Source organism: Bos grunniens, chromosome 1 (genome assembly GCF_055505025.1).
Source record: "Bos grunniens cultivar Pamir isolate PY7600 chromosome 1, Bosgru_T2T1.0, whole genome shotgun sequence".
In the NCBI taxonomy this organism is placed as follows: Eukaryota; Metazoa; Chordata; class Mammalia; order Artiodactyla; family Bovidae; genus Bos; species Bos grunniens.
The window spans coordinates 85,031,102-85,046,744 of record NC_141165.1 but is presented as its reverse complement, the minus strand read 5'-3'; the positions used below and the strand labels follow the sequence as shown (position 1 = coordinate 85,046,744).

At 33.2% G+C, this 15,643-nt stretch overlaps 1 protein-coding gene across 4 annotated transcripts in view; it reads left to right on the top strand.

Moving 5' to 3' along the window:
• Positions 1–15,643, top strand: part of ACAP2 (ArfGAP with coiled-coil, ankyrin repeat and PH domains 2) — a 176,261-nt gene that overhangs the window by 135,228 nt on the left and 25,390 nt on the right. For 2 of the 4 annotated variants that reach the window (XM_086399284.1, XM_086399265.1), the window contains exons 11-14: positions 4,079–4,099; positions 7,167–7,218; positions 8,474–8,574; positions 9,172–9,277. In XM_086399284.1, the coding sequence (XP_086255410.1) occupies positions 4,079–4,099; positions 7,167–7,218; positions 8,474–8,574; positions 9,172–9,277 (280 nt within the window). The remainder of the gene's footprint in view (positions 1–4,078; positions 4,100–7,166; positions 7,219–8,473; positions 8,575–9,171; positions 9,278–15,643) is intronic. The other 2 variants (XM_086399294.1, XM_086399275.1) reach the window with 1 other exon arrangement.

Sequence of the window (15,643 nt, the reverse complement as noted above, 5' to 3'; positions counted from 1 at the left end):
TAAATTCACAGTCCCTAGTAACTTTTCTGAACTATGTGTATTGGAGATAAGTTGCCCCTCTAGGAGTAAGGCCTTAAGAAGCAAGTGAAAAATAACACTAGCAAATCTAAATTCTAAAATTTAAGCAAAGTTTAAATTGGGAAGCAAGGAGAATTTTTATAATGCTTGGTTTGTAATGACTAGGTTACTACAATGAATAAGTTTTTAAATGTGAGCTTCCTCTGATATTTGTTATGAAATAGATCTGATTGCAAGTTATATATTGAGTATAATGGGTGAATAAGACAAGTGGGCTGTTTTTCCTTTTTTGGGTTCCTCCTTTATATGTGTGTTTATGTACATATTTACTTAATTTTGGCTTGTGAATCTTTAAGTGAGGTGATCCTGGTTTTTAGATCTGTTCAATAACTTTAACCAGGCTTTTTAGAATATGGGATGAGTTTTATATGTGAAGTGTATGTGGTAGCTGGTGCTCCTTTTTTGTTAACTTGATGCCTACTGAAAAATATTTTTTTCTAAACTGATTTTTAAAAATAAATGTTGATAAAGTAAATATCTTTAAAATGAATGTGTAAAATATTTTATTATATTTCTCATGTATTAATAAAGTGAAATCATTTCAGACATGAAGGCAAAAGGAAAGAGTGATTGTCTCGGGATCATCTTTCTGAATAGCAGTGATTAGTCTTTTATTCAAGGATAACTCCTTAGTGGAAAAAAAAGAATTATTTTGTAATACTTGAGAATAGTATCAGATTCTGGTTGATTGATTTAATTACTATTATATTATTGGTTGAATGTGTATATTTTATTTGCTACTTGAACAGGATATGAATTCACTTAATGATAGAGAAGATTGTTTTCTTTTTTAAAAAAGTGGACATTAGCAAAATAAATAGAATTTTCTTGGTAAGTTTAATTTGGTATACATTTTTATTAATTTAACTGAAAACCATTATGCTTGAATATTCAAAATATTGACACGGATTCTCAGTGCACTTATTTTGAGTTCTTGGTGATGAGGTTATATACAAAAAATATTTACTGATATTTTCAAATGTCATTTTAGTATCACTGTATCAATGTTATTTGTATCAATTTAGTGTCAATGTCATTGAGTATCTCTTTATCATTTGATATTGTCAGATGTTTAAATGGGACATGGTGTGTTGTATTTGAAGTAATTTTTCTTTACCTGAGAATGAATATAAATGGGAAAGAATGGTGATTGTATTTGATATTAAGTTTCTTTGAGTGATGTAGGACTTTAAAAGTAATGCATGAATATAGGAGGATCTACTCAGATGGCCTAATTAAGAAAGAAGGTTTTAACGATTGTAAAGTAAAAATGTAAAATTGAAATTTTGTTTTCTAAACTGTAAAAATTAAGCCAGTAATCTTTTAAGCCTTTCCTGGCAAATTTCCCTGGCCACAGTAGGAAATTAATAGAAGAAATAGTGTGATTGTCAAATTTTTTTAATAAAGAGTTTTCAACCAGTACAATTTCATGAGGTGTAATGTTAGAATTGAATTTTAACCTTCAGATTTCAAAACAACCTTCTTAAAATTTAACACAGTGAAAATACAATAAATCCATAAAAACCATACCATTGTGTTAAGAAGAAATTAAATGAACTTCCATGGAGTACTCTTAATCAGAAATGCTCACAGACTTCAAAATGAAGCACATTTTCCCACAAATTTCGTGGAAAATTACATTCCCATTTAGGACAACAGAAGAAAATTAATTGATTCAGGCATGTATCTTTTTGTTCTTATATGTTTCATGAATTTTATTAATTGGCATAGACATTAAACCATAATTAAAATTAAGTAGAGAATAGCTATTAAATTCTCAATTGCAGATATGTTACCTATCATTTGCCAAGTAAGAATGATAATAACTTTGAAAATGAGGCCACCTTTTAAAGGAGATGCCATTTCTATATGGTAGGATAGCAGTTATTGATTAAAATCATAGATTGTAGTTAACACCCTGATATTTAGTAAAGAAGATGGAAGTGCAGGGACATGTTTGCTCATTCAAGGTCACATACTTGGTTTGTGACAAAATTGAGGCTCAGAACCTGGCGTTTTAGGAAACTTGCTATGAAAATTCCAAACAATCTGTATTTTCATAAGATAAGATACAGCTTTGGTAAAAACAACAACAAAAATAGTTTAAAAACTATTTTTAAAAACTTCCCTAATGCATTTGCATTATTAGGAATAAATTATAGATAGCAAGTTATTCATTTTCATATACCTTTAAAGACTATTTTGATGAAAACACTAATTAAAAGCAGACTTGTAAGTAATGTAGCATATAAACATATAAAACTCTTTTCAAAGACAGAAGTCAAAAACCTTTTAACAAAAGTCTTAAGTATTTTATAGGTTATAGGTGAATAACTATAAAAGGGAGAAGAAAGAGAAGTCTCTTAAATGTTACTTAGAATTCCCTTCTGCTTTTCAATTTTAAAAATTTGGAATGTATCTAAATTTTTTTTTGTATGAGGTTACCAAAAATCTAGTCTCAGGAAATATTTGCAGATATTTTCCTTTTACCTATATATGATCTCAGACTCTTTCCTACTTGTCTAGTTAGTTCTCTGTCCAGCTTAATTTAATATATTTTATTACCCTCTGAATAAAAGACTGTGTATTTGTGATATTTGTGCCTTAACTACAAAAACTCAGGAATTCAACTGTTCAAGCGTACAGATTTTTTTCTGCCCACTTTTTTTTTTTTAAAGATTGTTTGTGGATTAGTTTTAGGAAACATACTTTCTTGTAGTCACTCTGAGAGGTTTCAGTGTTGACAAATTTCCTATTGTCTATAGCTTTATGGAATAGAAGCACACATATTTCAGAGTCAGCTTTTAAAAAAGATCTTCCTGAGAGAAATGTGAATTTGACTAGGAATTTCCAGTTAGTTTTAAAACTTGATGCTGTATTTCATTAAATCTAAGTATATTTTGAAAGCGTCATTCTATAATCTGAAATTTAACCAAAGAGATGGTATTGTTATGTGGTATGAATGAAATGGTGTAAGATGTGAAACATTTTATGTCTTATGTGAATTGTTGAGCTTGTTTCTGGTTGGTTTCAGATTTCTAATTTGTAGTGTCTCTTAAGATTTTTTAATGTCTGTAATATATATTTTTTGAAGATGTTATATCTATAAAATAGTCTTTCCAGGCCATCTTCTCAGTGTCGCAACTTCATTTCAAGCTCAAGTCAGAGCTAGATGGATTATTAATACCTATATTTCTCTTTTGCTTTTCATGATAAATTTAGAAAGTATGAAGGAACAATAAAAATAATTAAATATTAGCAGTATTTAGTACTGAACTGTTAAAACTAATAAGGAAGTGGAATAATTAACACTATGCTCAGTCTTTGTTAAACTGGAAAATGTAGCTAAAAGCATAAAGTGCATTCATTATACAGTATCTTAAAGCAAAGTATTCTGTTTCTAGTACAGATACAAGTAAGAAGTGTATACTTAGATTAAAGATAGACTCTACTTACGTGTGGCCTTAGAGTGTCTGCTGTCATTTGATGAAAAGAGGGTGAGCCGGTGGGAGGAGCTTTTCATGTTGAAATGTTCTCATTTGTTTCAGGTTTATGTAGACATAGCTGTAGTGATTGTTTCCTTTAATTTTTTAAGATGAAGAAAGGTATTATTTGTATTTTAGAGCTAAAACCATAGAGGTAGATAACTCCCAATAATAGTAGAGTGTGCGACTATTCTCAAGAATCGTAGACTGTACAGAATTTTCTCTGCCATAATGCTTTGAAGAATATTTTGAATATTTGTAAAATATTAGCCTTTCAGATTCCTAAGAGTTGGAATTAGTTGTATAAATGCATATTTATATATATATAAAATATCAGCAAAATGCAACAGATATTTTTGATTCTTTTGTTAGGTTATGAGCTTAAGCTGGTTCCTTTAATTCTTGCTTTATTTTCATATCATGCTAGTCCTTTGCTTATTTTGCACATTTGCGTTTTCATTCTTTTACCACCTTTCCCTTATGTTTTAATCCTGCCCCATTTTTTCACATGACAGGAAAAAGCCCGATCATATCAGGTACCAAATGGCTTCCTTCCCCTCACCCCTGCCTTACTCCAACTTCCTCTTTGGCACGAGAAAGCTCATAATTAACCTGCATTTCAGTTGGATTACTTGCAATGGATATAAAGTCTCTTTATGTTTTAAACTGAGAAGAAAATGTAAATATCTTATTTGAGGAACAGAATTATACCTTTTCATTGCTTACATCCTCAATTTGTTTTAATCTGGAAAGGAACATTTGATGTGTAAATAGTTGTCCAAAGAAGACATAACTTCAGTAATACAAGTACTACGAGTATGTATATATGTGTGTATGTGTACACACACACACGTAGGTATGTATATTTTAGGGGAAATGAGCTAGTAAATGCTTTTTAAATTTTTGAAATGGTAATTAGGTATTAGTCTCTTTGGTAATCACCTTATTAATTATGTTTAAAGGAAACATTGCCAATTCCTAGCTTTTTTGTTTGTTTTACCACTTTGGTCTTTTTCCTTGTGAAAATTAAATTGAATTTTAAATAAAGGAACATATATATATTCAAGCTTTCAATGTTATTAAATGTTCACTATTTGGCACCTATATGAATCTGCACATGAACCTATCATTTGTATGATTTTAGTGATAAAGCTTCTACTTTTAAAGATAAAGAGTGATAAAGATTTAAAAGTTTTGCTTTTACCCATGTTCTTGATTTTAAGTAAGTCCTGGGACTAGTGTTCAAAAATTATAAAAGATACTTGATTTATTTTTTGATGTATTCCCTCCCCAATTTTGTCATATAGAAGCTCTCATTGATATTTAAAAACTAATATTTGTTTATGAATGTATAATTTTGGTCTAAAATTTTTATTGAGTTGTCTCAATTTGAGATAGATATAAATTGGTGTCTTAGTTTTCTTAAAACCAAAAAAATTTCGCTTTTGAATACTTATATTTTGGCTTTTTGGTCAGTTTATGAATCTTGTAGAATATAGTATAGTTGTCAGCATAATGCTTTCCAACATATGTCTTTTTTATTATTTAATTACCTTTTAAAGTATCTTCAAATTGCAAGTGGCGTGAGCTTGAAATATTAAATATTTTTCCATATCCTGTAGATTGTGAATATTTTTCCCTTTATTGGAGGTCTTAATAATAACTAGAGTTATTCTATAGGAGCAAAGATTATATTTTATTTTGCTCACCTGATTAAAGTCTTGATCAATATAAATGAGTAGAGTTAGCTTTTTTTTTTTTAATGGTAGAGGAGGGGAGATAGTACCATAAGACATACTGAGTTTGGCAATTAAAATTTTTTTCTACCCGGGATAGTTGTGATTTTTTTCACTTAGGAAATATCAAATTAAGATGAATTCAAAGTGTCTTGAATTTATAATATAAACAAAAATTGGTGATGTGAGAAAGTTCCTCATAAGCAGATAAATGGCAGGGGAACTAAGTTTCAGAAATATAAATGATCTATAAAGTTAATAATCAAACAGAATCTAACATAAAAACCATAAGTTTTTATCTAGTATTTTGTTTTTATGTTTAGAGGCTATTGTTCTAAGATTCAGCAGGTCAAAAGAAATTTACTTTCTGATGACCTCAGAAGCATGAAAAGTTTACCTGGATGTTTTTCCATTGTTCAGTGAAATTCTTCGTAGTTTTTCATCAAATTATATAGTATTACTATATATAAAACGTAAGAATTTTTATTAATATAGTTTATTTCAAATGATTTTTTAATTAATACTTTAATCAATATCAGAGATTGTTTCCATTGCATGTCATCCCATGTGGCAGGGCTGCACCATTTTGTTTGTTTGGAGGTATTTCCTTTAACATTTCTAACCAACCATGTGTCCCAGAACAAAGAGACCCAGAAGTTCTTCCTTTTCTAGCCCATCTCTTGATGATTTGCGTTTAGAGGCAACCTACTTGGTTTTTACCTAGATGCTTGTTTAACAGATCTGTATTTTAATGGTAAAGGTGAATGCCTTTTTAAATAGCAAGAAAACCTAACAATCTGTCTAGCTTAAAAATAGAAAAGCATCTAATCATTTTCTCAGCCTTGGAGAATTAACTTAAATTTTTTGAAATAGAAGTTCTAAACATGTCTAAATACAATTTTTAGTGCTTTGTATTAGTATCAATGAAAAGGTAGAATCTCTATCTGCTAATAGATTAATAACTAATGTTTACAATAGAAATCATCTCACATGTAACTAATTTTAAAATAATGACTCAAATATTGTTTTACCTTTCATGCTTGATGAGAATTTTTGCTTCCTTTTATGAATGGCTTTTGGCTGTGAATTTTTTTTTTTTTTTGAGTCTTCAGGTCTTTTATTGTTTTAATAAATTAGAATTAGTAAATATGCCATACACAGGTTAGTTTTTTCTTCTAAAGAAGATTGCAAGTAAAATGCCAATTAATTTACAGTAATGAGCAGAACAATATAAATAATTGGGTGACTCATTTTTAGTAATAACTTTGACTTTTCTGCTAAGAAGTATTTTATATGAAAGTAAGGCCAAGTGAATTGGCGACAATCTCCTATTTGATATCATTTCTAAAAGGATGTTTGCTTTACAGATCAAATGCTTGTTGAATGGGGTGCAGAAAGGTTGAAAACAAAGCACCATTTGTTTCAGTCTTTTATTGTATACAAATAAATAGTCTTATTTATAATATAAATTTATTTCTACTTTATAACAAGCAAATTATTTTGGGGGAAAGCTTTAGTTATTTTTGGGGATGCTCACAAAGCTAAATTTTTAATTTTTAAAAAATTATTATTGGTAATGGCACAAAGTATAACAACTTTTGTTAGGGTATAAATTTCTGACATAAAAATGAATAAAAAATATGGTAGTTTTATTTTCTTATTCTGTGGTTTTAAAATTGCCTGAAAATTTTAGTTTCAGTAATTATCTCATTGACATCAGTTTATATAAAGCAAAATAAAACAATGCTCTTCTAAAAACTTAATTACTATAAACTGATTTTCTAGTACTTTCTCAAATATTTTGTTTCTGACAACAACTGAAATAAATTATGTTTGTGAAAATGTAATCTGTTTTATATTTATTTAGACGCTGGTTTTCAATACAGAATAATCAGTTGGTTTACCAGAAAAAGTTTAAGGTAGGTGTTTTATTAAGTAATTAAGTGAAAACCCATTGAATCCTCCACTTCAGTTTTTATTGGTATAGCAAGTTCATAAATATGTATGTGTGCAAAATTATCATTTGTTTTATGTTTGGATATGTATAAAACGACTCAGGAGTGGAAAGTATCAGTATTGTCTGATATCCTGAATTCTTAATTCCTATCTTTGAGATGGATTGTTCTGTATTTCAGGATTACTACTTTTATTTCTTCACATGCTTCTTTGTCCATTTGTGAGACAGGAATTCCCTAATACTGTTTTGGTGCTAAAGGAAAGGTTGTGTTTAAGAAATATCACTTTAGGGCCAAAAGTGATAATAGAGAAGGGTTAACAATTACATTAAAATATAAGCTTGAATTAATTTAAATAGAAACTTCTAAATTTGTTAATATTATTTTTATGTTTTTGTTTTCTTGAGCCTGATTTTGAGTGAGGTATTTTCATTTAATGGAAAGGTATGATGAGATTATATGTGATTTGATAATGTTAAAGATAATTAGAGAAAAGAACTATTAATTAATGATTTGATTTTTACCTAATTAACCTTTATGAATAATATGTTCAGCTGTAAATTTCAAATACCCACCTACTTTGCTCTTGAGATGACACAATGTGAGATTTTACTTGCTAGGTTCTATGGTAGCAGGTTTATTCCATACAAATTCTTTAACTATTCAGTTTATGTTTTTTTCTACCCAGATAAGCTTGGTTTTGAGTTTTTAATTTTATTAAGTACTAAAAAATGATTTTAAAAATTCTCATTTTCTTAGATATTTTAAGAAGCATGTATAAGCTTTTTATTTTTCTTTCAGTTATTAAAACTAGACTCATGAAAGGCTTCTTTTTTGGAGGAGAGTGGCTTTTATTATATGTGAGGGGATCAGGAGAAAAATCGATTTGAAAGAAAATGGAAGAAAATTAACAGGAAGCTAACATTTATTGAGCACCTGCTAATTAACTATGAAGTGTTGGACTAAGTTTATATGAACTATTTCATTGAATTCTTATATAGCAATTTTATGAGGCAGATAAAATTAACAGGACATAATTACCTTTATACAGAATTAGTTATATCTATATTGATAACTCCTATTTCTGATCTAAAATAAGATAAATATAAACCTTTAAAATTAGACCATTTATTTCAAGTACTGTTTTTAGTATGTTTTCATAGGTAGTGACATTTAAAGCCTAGGTTGATAAATATGGGAGTTTGTTTCCTTGTTGTAGGATAACCCCACTGTGGTGGTGGAGGACCTCAGGCTCTGCACAGTGAAACACTGTGAGGACATAGAACGGCGATTCTGCTTTGAGGTGGTCTCTCCAACAAAGTGAGCGGTTCCAAAGAATTTGAGAGTTGTTTTTGTGTTTCTACAGCTTGTCTTAAAGAACTTTCCAGAATACAGAAAGATTTGTTACAGTTGTGACTGTAAGAGCTAAAGGGGAAAAAAGTGTTCTCAAATTAAATTTGAATTATGAATGATTACACACATATTAATGGTTACAACAAGTCAGATATTTATGTAACTTTTACGCAGTAGCATAGTCCTTAAATTCTGATGATTACTATGGCTATATGGAAACATTTTAACTGTCATGGTAATGAGCTAAAGTCATATATCAGGTAAATTTCTTTGATAACTTATTATTTCATATGTCTACCCAATGAAAAATATTAATGTTATTTTATGTGGCAAATTTAAAGTTTGTTTTTTTAATACACAGAATAGGTGATTTGTTTTCAGTAGATAATTTATTTCATTGACTTCTTGATTTCTTTATGAACATACAACCTAAATTTAGTGAAATAAAACCTTTCAACACAGTATTTTTTATTAGAAAATTATTATATAGCAAAGTTAATAAAAAATAAACCTTATTTTTTGGGTTAATTTAGTGTCTGAGAAAACAATGTTATTTCCTTTTAGAAGTTGTATGCTTCAGGCGGATTCTGAAAAGCTGCGCCAGGCATGGATTAAGGCTGTTCAGACCAGTATTGCTACTGCTTACAGAGAGAAGGGTGATGAATCAGAGGTTAGTAAACAGTACTGCAATACAAAGTGATATTTTGCCAAAGTTTTTAATTTTAATTGCAACATTGCATGATTATAACATTCTTTTTTTATGGAGGATGATTTTTTTGTATTGAAATGGGTTTGATTTTTAAATTATACATTTAGTTTCTTGTTTATTTCTCTTGACTTTTCTTTTAATTCCAATATTTCAGTGTATGTTTAATCCAGTATTTGAATATGTGTCTCAGGTATTCTGATGCAAGTATTTTTCCTCAAATATTTTATTAATCTAATAAAACAGTGAATGTGAAAGGTAAACACTAAAACTGGGTGAAAAGCAAAAAAAAAGGAAAGCTCATATTTTTTAGTTGAAATCTCCCTGGAGAAGATAAGCTGAATATAGAGTCTGGCGTTGTAGTCTGGTGTTAGCTACCCAGTAAGTTTACAGACTCTTTTGAGCAAGGCCATGAGTGAGTCCTAAGAAATGAAAAATGTCTTTATTCTATCCTCACATTTTTAGTTTGGTTAAGTGTGGAATTTTTAGGTTGGTAGTGATTATTCTTAAGAATTTTAATGGCAGTGTTTTCTTGTTTCCAGAGTTGCTGTTGGAGTCTTTCTTGTCACCAATCTTTAATATTCCTCCTCTCCAATTTCTTTGTTTTCTTTTTCTGAAATTTTTGGACTGGTCTTATGATTTCTTTTTTGTGTGTATGTGTGTTTTTTTTTTGGCTCTGCAATCTGGGAGATTTTACCAGTTAGTCTTCCAAACCTTCTATTGAATATTCCAGTTGTGCTAGTGCATATTTAATTTTGAAGAGTTTCTTTTTGTTTACTGAATGTTTATATACATAAACCTGTTCTTTTTTCATGCATGCAGTATTAGATTTGTGTTTCTTAATTGTGACTGCACAGTATAATAATACAGGAAGTTTTAAAAAATCCCAGTGCTTAGGTACCACCCCAGAACAGTTGATTGGAGTTGGGGCCCAGGCATCAATATTTTTAAAAGCTTTCTACTAATAAGTGATTTCTCTGTTCAAGCAGTGTTGAGAACCATTTTATTAGGGGCTTTCCTTGGCTATCTTGTTATCTGTGCCTGGTTGCATTTGCTGTAAGAACATAGGACTTTGTTGACGGTGAGGTTCACTAAAGTGTGGACCATTTGTTGAGGAACAATTCGAGTTAGGATCTTTGGAATCTTTTCAGCTAAGATTCCCCAGAGAAGACTCACTGTTCTCCTGTGTAGAGGTAAAGGACTGGCTGGGAGTTAATTCCTGGGGAACCCAGCATTCAGTTATATATACGTTCATTTAATCCTGTGCTTACCTCCTTTTAGGTAAATGCCATCTAGTAACTTTCTGTTTTCTTTCTCAGTGAATGAACCTCTTGTCATTTGTATGTCTTTGTAGAGAACAGTTCACTAATGGCAGCATTGGGGACGGGACCTCTGATCTAACTTTTTCTTAATAATTTCTCCTATTTTCATCCCCACTTCCAAGATTAACTGGTACAAATCCTTGAGCCTTTTGTCTTTTATGTGATGTAAATTGATGAACTCTTAGATTTTTCTTAAAATTTCCTTAGATTTTGCCTTGGTCTACTCTGTTACAATTCATCCAGCCACTTTGCAGCTCCCTGAATTTTGTTGCCCTTATTTTCTTTTCTGTTATCCATATTCTTATGGATAAATGTTTTTTGTTTTTTTAAATTAAAAAACCATGAGTTTCTTAAGTTCATTTCAGTTCAGTCACTTAGTCATGTCTGACTCTTTGCGACCCCATGAATAGCAGCGCGCCAGGCCTCCCTGTTCATGACCAACTCCCGGAGTCCACCCAAACCCAAGTCCATTGATTCGGTGATGCCATCCAACCATCTTATCCTCTGTCATCCCCTTCTCCTCCTGCCCTCAATCTTTCCCAGCAACAGGGTCTTTCCAAAAGAGTCAGCTCTTTGCATCAGGTGCCAAAGTATTGGAGTTTCAGCTTTAGCATCAGTCCCTCCAATGAACACCTAGGACTGATCTCCTTTAGGATGGACTGGTTGGATCTCCTTGCAGTCCAAGGGACTCTCAAGAGTCTTCTCCAACACCACAGTTCAAAAGCATCAATTCTTCGGTGCTCAGCTTTCCTAATGGTCCAACTCTCACATCCATACATGACCACCGGAAAAACCATAGCCTTGACTAGACGGATCTTTGTTGGCAAAGTAATGTCTCTGCTTTTTAATATGCTGTCTGCTGCTGCTAAGTCGCTTCAGTTGTGTCCGACTCTGTGCAACCCCAGAGATGGCAGACCACCAAGCTCCCCCGTCCCTGTCATTCTCCAGGCAAGAACACTGGAGTGGGTTGCCATTTCCTTCTCCAATGCATGAAAGTGAAAGTGAAGTCGCTCAGTCGTGTCTGACTCCTAGCGACCCCATGGACTGCAGCCCACCAGGCTCCTCCGTCCATGGGATTTTCCAGGCAAGAGTACTGGAGTGGGTTGCCATTGCCTTCTCCAATATGCTGTCTGGGTTGGTCATAACTTTCCTTCCAAGGAGTAAGCGTCTTTTAATTTCATGGCTACAGTCACCATCTGCAGTGATTTTGGAGCCCCCAGAAGTAAGGTCTGCCACTGTTTCCCCTGTTTCCTCATCTATTTGCCATGAAGTGATTGGACCAGATGCCATGATCTTAGTTTTCTGAATATTGAGCTTTAAGCCAACTTTTTCACTCTCCACTTTCACTTTCATCAAGAGGGTTTTTAGTTCCTCTTCACTTCCTGCCATAAGGGTGGTGTCATCTGCATATCTGAGGTTATTGATATTTCTCCCGGCAATCTTGATTCCAGCTTGTGCTTCTTCCAGCCCAGCGTTTCTCATGATGTACTCTGCATATAAGTTAAATAAGCAGGGTGACAATATACAGCCTTGGGGTACTTCTTTTCCTATTTGGAACCAGTCTGTTGTTCCATGTCCAGTTCTATCTGTTGCTTCCTGACCTGCATATAGGTTTCTCAAGAGGCAGGTCAGGTGGTCTGGTCTTCCCATCTCTTGAAGAATTTTCCACAGTTTATGGTGATCCACAGAGTCAAAGGCTTTGGCCATAGTCAATAAAGCAGAAATAGATGTTTTTCTGGAACTCTCTTGATTTTTTGATGATACAGCAGATGTTGGCAATTTGATCTCTGGTGGTTCTTCTGCCTTTTCTAAAACCAGCTTGAACTTCTGGTTCACGTATTGCTGAAGCCTGGCTTGGAGAATTTTAAGCATTACTTTATAGTGTGTGAGATGAGTGCAGTTGTGCAGTAGTTTTAACATTCTTTGGCATTGCCTTTCTTTGGGATTGGAATGAAAACTGACCTTTTCCAGTCTTGTGGCCACTGCTGAGTTTTCCAGATTTGCTGGCATATAGAGTGCAGCACTTTCACAGCATCATCTTTCAGGATTTGAAATAGCTCCACTGGAATTCCATCACCTCTGCTAGCTTTGTTCGTAGTGATGCTTCCTAAGCATCACTTGACTTCACATTCCAGGATGTCTGGCTCTAGGTGAGTGATCACATCATCATGATTATCTGGGTCATGAAGTCCTTTTTTGTACAGTTCTTTTGTGTGTTCTTGCCACCTCTTCTTAATATCTTCTGCTTCCTTTAGGTCCCTACCGTTTCTGTCCTTTATTGAGCCCATCTTTGCATGAAATGTTCCTCTGGTATCTTTAATTTTCTTGAAGAGATCTCTAGTCTTTCCCATTCTGTTATTTTCCTCTATTTCTTTGCATTGACCACTGAGGAAGGCTGACAGAACATGGTCCACTGGAGAAGGGAATGGCAAACCACTTCAGTATTCTTGCCTTGAGAACCCCATGAACAGTATGAAAAGGCAAAAAGATAGGACACTGAAAGATGAACTCCCCAGGTCAGTAGGTGCCACTGGTGCCACTCCAATATGCTACTGGAGATCCATGGAGAAATAACTACAGAAAGAATGAAGGGATGGAGCCAAAGCTAAAACAACACCCAGTTGTGGATAGGACTGGTGATAGAAGCAAGGTCAGATGCTGTAAAGAGCAATATTGCATAGGAACCTAGAATGTTAGGTCCATGAATCAAGGCAAATTAGAAGTGGTCAAACAGGAGATGGCATGAGTGAACATCGACATTCTAGGAATCAGCGAACTAAAATGGACTGGAATGGGTGAATTTAACTCAGATGACCATTATATCTACTACTGCGGGCAGGAATCCCTTAGAAGAAATGGAGTAGCCATCATAGTCAACAAAAGAGTCTGAAATGCAGTACTTGGATGCAGTCTCAAAAATGACAGAATGATCTCTGTTCGTTTCCAAGGCAAACCATTCAGTATCGCTGTAATCCAAGTCTATGCCCCAACCAGTAATGCTGAAGAAGCTGAACAGTTCTCTGAAGGCCTACAAGACCTTCTAGAACTAACACCCCCAAAAGATGTCCTTTTCTTTATAGGGAACTGGAATGCGAAAGTAGGAATTCAAGAAACGAGTAACAGGCAAATTTGGCCTTGGAGTACAGAATGAAGCAGGCAAAGCCTAATAGAGTTTTGCCAAGAGAATGCACTGGTCATAGCAAACACCATCTTCTAACAAAACAAGAGAAGACTCTACACATGGACATCACCAGATGGTCAACACCGAAATCAGATTGATTATATTCTTTGCAGCCAAAGATGGAGAAGCTCTATATAGTCAGCAAAAATAAGACTGGGAGCTGACTGTGGCTCAGACCATGAACTCCTTATTGCCAAATTCAGACTGAAATTGAAGAAAGTAGGGAAAACCACTAGACCATTCAGGTATGACCTAAATCAAATCCCTTATGACTATACAGATCTGATAGACAGAGTGTCTGATGAACTATGGACGGAGGTTCGTGACATTGTACAGGAGACAGGAATCAAGACCATCCCCAAGGAAAAGAAATTCAAAAGTGAAATGGCTGTCTGAGGAGGCCTTAGAAATAGCTGTGAAAAGAAGAGAAGTGAAAAGCAGAGGAGAAAAGGAAAGATATACCCACTTGAATGCAGAGTTCCAAAGAATAGCAAGGAGAGAGAAGAAAGCCTTCCTCAGTGATCAATGCAAAGAAATAGAGGAAAACAATAAAATGGGAAAGTTTCTAAAGTAGATTACAGGTATCATGTCATTCCACACTAAATAGTAATTTCTGAATATCGTCTGTAACTCACTTCAGATGTCTCCAGTTATCCTAAAAATGTCTTTTACAACCTGTTTTACAAAGTAGGATCTTTTTTGTGACTGGGCATAGCATCTAGTCCAATGTTCCTTGTCTTTCAATCTAGAATAGTTCCTTTTTTTTTTTCCATGACAATGACTTGCTGAAAAGGTTAGACTTTCTGTTCCAGAATTCCTTGTCATAGACTACAACATAGGTGATGTGTATACTTCGTGTTACAATGAGAGAAATACAATATTGTTACCCAACCATTGCTAATGCTAAAATCTTCTTGGTGAAGATAAAGCAGACATGGTGGATTAGGGAGCGGCCAGTGTGATCCCTTCATTGTCATGGTGCATTTCCTTTCTTGTTCCCAGTCTATTAATACTTCATTGCTTTGTATAACAAATCTACTTTGTCTTACTTTAACCCTATAAAGTCTCGTCCCCATCAACCATTCATTTACTAGTTTTGTAGCTGAGTTTGTAATTGTATTGGGAATTGGGAATGATGATTTTCTAATTCTTTTCCCATATCCATTTATTAACTTGCATTCTTATGTGAAATACAGGTTTTCTTTATCAGTGGAGCTATTTAGTTAGTTTAATAAGAGATGCTTAAATTTTTGCTTTTAATTACCACATTTGGTTGATTTATTAGCTACCTGAAGTGGGGACAGATAAATGTTATGGGGGATATCATTATAAACTCCCAGATTTTTAAAAACATAATGGGTCCCAATTAATTGTGGTAATTACTCTTTTTTCACATTCAAATTATCACACCTTTGTCCAATAAGGACTCATGTGATGCCTTGAAAAATTTCTCTAGTTTTTAGCGGAGTTGTGAGAAGGAACAAATTTAGATGTGTATCCAGATCATATTGATGAGGAAGCTCGTGGATTGCTGAAATGCCTGTGTTAGCAGAATTGTACACCAGGAATAGTAGGGATTACAGGAAAAATAGAGATAGGGCCAACCTAAAATCTACCTAAGTTTGTAACTTGAATAATTTTAGGAACTTTAAAATCTCAATAAAAATATTAGCACAGTTGAATTCCTAATAAATAAACACTATAGTATAGAGGACAGGTAGGGCTTACCTTTAAAAATTGGTGAAGATAGCTTAAAGGAAGGGTACAGAAGGGCTGAGGCTTTGGTGACATGTGCAGAACGCATAAATATCAGAGAGAATGGTGTAG